At 45.4% G+C, this 2,936-nt stretch overlaps 1 protein-coding gene across 1 annotated transcript; it reads left to right on the top strand.

The window, feature by feature from the left end:
• The first annotated feature begins 476 nt into the window (after positions 1–476).
• Positions 477–1,424, top strand: LOC123349819 (olfactory receptor 52R1-like). Its single transcript, XM_044988035.1, has one exon. The coding sequence runs from the start codon at positions 477–479 to the stop codon at positions 1,422–1,424; it is 948 nt and encodes a 315-aa protein (XP_044843970.1).
• The last annotated feature ends 1,512 nt before the right edge of the window (positions 1,425–2,936 follow it).

The raw sequence follows: 2,936 nt of genomic DNA, 5'->3' as shown, positions 1-2,936 counted from the left end.
TTAAGCTTAGGGGTTCTCATGCAGGTCCCCACATCTGTACCGTAAAGTTCAGAGTGGGGCTGAAACCTATGACAGGAACAATGTTGGATTACCAGTATCCACACTCTTGTTTCCTGATGGTGCCTATTAAGGTTTCCCACATCAGATGTGTAGCAATTATTGAGGCAAAGGGCACCATAAAATATGGAATTGGCATTAGTTGGGTCAGTTTTTCATAATTTATTTCTCTGAATAATGAACATGTCATTTGTCAGTGTGTGAAGAGAGGACAATCTGCTTCACTCATGACAACAACCTCCAGTAGTGCATGTAGTGTCTCACATTAACATTGTGTCTCCATCCAGGAATATTTACTGCAACCAACACTCTAGAGCTTGGGCACACACAGGAAGTCAGGGGAACCTACGGTACATGAGCTGGAGCACATGCAGGAGACACCATTCTACCTCAGAGTTGGACACCACCTCCCTTACTCCATGTCAGATTCCAACACAACCAACTTCACCAACCCCTCCACCTTCATCCTGCTGGGTGTTCCTGGCCTGGAAGGGGACCATATCTGGATCTCCATCCCCTTCTGTGCAACGTATGCCATAGCCATCTTGGGGAACTTCACCATCCTGTTCATTGTGAAGAGGGAGACGAGCCTCCATGGGCCCATGTACTATTTCCTCTGCATGCTGGCCATCACTGACCTGGTCCTGTCTACGTCCATCCTGCCCAAAACACTAAGCATCTTCTGGTTTAATTCCAGGGAGATTGATTTCAGTGCCTGCCTCACCCAGCTGTACTTCATTCACTGCTTCTCAGCAATGGAGTCTGGGATCTTTGTTGCCATGGCTTTGGATCGCTACGTGGCCATCTGCCATCCCCTGAGACATTCCACCATCCTGACAAACCCTGTGGTGGCCAAGATCGGCCTGGCAGTGGTGCTGCGTGGTGCCATGTTCGCACTACCCTATCCCTTCCTTGCGAGAAGGTGGCCATATTGTACAACTAACATTATCCCCCAATCGTATTGCGAGCACATGGCTGTAGTGAAGCTGGCCTGCACCGACATCCGCATCAGTAATTACTACGGTCTCTTTGTGGTATTCTCTGTGATTGGACTGGATGTGTCTTCTATTGCCGTGTCCTACATCCAGATTCTCAGGGCCATCCTCAGCCTCCCCACAAAGGACGCCCGGCTCAAGACTTTTGGGACCTGTGGCTCCCACCTCTGTGTCATCTTAGCCTTTTACATCCCATCTCTCTTCTCCTTTCTCACACACAGGTTTGGCCACAATGTGCCCCTGCATTTCCATGTTCTCATGGCCAACGTGTACCTCCTGGTGCCCCCCATGCTAAATCCTATCATCTATGGCGTGAGGACCAAAGAGATCCGGGACAGACTTTTCCAGCTCTTTACTCATAAAGGGACCTAAAAGTTTTCTCCTTGTCCACTGGCTCTCAGTCCGAGCTCCATGCAGAGCTGGCTGGTGATGTGGTTCTGGACCCTCTTCCACGAATCACTTACTGATCAGTCAAAAAGACATTAAATCCTTTCCTGGCCTTACCGTGTCAGCGTGACAAACTGGGGAATCGGTCTGTGCACAATTCATTGGGTTCCCATCTTTCTAATTGCTGGTAACTGGAACATTTCCACCCTCATCCTCAGCTGCAAGGGGCACATTTCAGATTTTGTTAGGGTGCATCCACTTTGACCATGATTCCAGGGGCTTCTTGAAAACTCGTGGGTTTTGGCAGATAACTTAGCAATTAGCTGACAGGAGCACAGTATCTAATTCCTATATAAAAGAAAGAAAGAGAAATAAGTATTAGACCCACTCGCCTCTAATACTAACATGTTCTGACATCTTGTGGCAAGTCACTTAACGGACACTGGTTAGGTTTAAAATGTTGATGTATATTCTTACTTTGTTATTAACTCTACAGAGAGAGAGAGAGAGAGAGAGAGAGACCCCGTCAGGACTCCTGGGTTCTATCTCAGTTCTAGGAAGGGAGCGGGATCTGGTAGGTTATGGCAGGTGACAGATACATTTGGAGTCTGTATAAGAACACGAGAAGGGCCATACTGGGTAAGACCAGTGGTCCATCTAGTCCAGTATTCTGTTTTCCAACAGTGGCCAATGCCAAGTGCTTTCGAGGGAATGAATAGAACAGGGTAATCGTCAAGTGATTCATGCTCTGTCACCCACTCCCAGCTTCTGGCAAACAGCGGCTCGGGACACCATCTCTGCCCATCCTGGCTATTAGCCATTGGTGGACCTATCCTCTGTGAACTTATCTAGTTCTTATTGGGCCCATGTTATAGTTTTAACCTTCGCAACATCCCCTGGCAAAAAGGTCGACAGGCTGACTTGAAGAAATATTTTCTTTTTTTAAATCTGTTTCCTATTAATTTCATTGTGTGAGCCCTAGTTATGTGTTTTGTGAAAGAGTAAATAACATTTCCTTATTCAATTTTTCAAAGCCAGTCATGATTTTATAGACCTATACCATATCACCCCTTAGTCATCTGTTTTCAAATCTGAAAAGTCCCAGTCTTACATTGCCCTTCTCTGTACGTTTTCCAAGTCCAATACATCTTTTTTTGGGATAGGGTGACCAAATCTGCATGCAGTATTCAATGTAATGGCGTACCACGGATTTATATAGATGCAATATTATATTATCTGTTTTATTATCTAGCAGTCTCCTATTGATTCCCAATATTCTGTTCACTTTTTTGACTGCCGCTGCACATTGAGTGGATGTTTTCGGAGAACTATCCACAATGACTCCAAGATCTCTTTCTTGATGGGTAACACTAATTTTAACTCCATCTTTTTGTATCAATAGTTGGGATTATATTTTGCCACGTGCGTTACTTTGCATTTATTAACAATGAATTTCATCTGCCATTGTGTTGCCCAGTCACCCAGTTTTGTGAAATC

The sequence above is a fragment of the Mauremys mutica genome, chromosome 1, assembly GCF_020497125.1.
Source record: "Mauremys mutica isolate MM-2020 ecotype Southern chromosome 1, ASM2049712v1, whole genome shotgun sequence".
NCBI lineage: Eukaryota > Metazoa > Chordata > Testudines > Geoemydidae > Mauremys > Mauremys mutica.
Note: the sequence above shows the minus strand (reverse complement) of the source record. Positions and strands in the feature narration are given on the sequence as shown.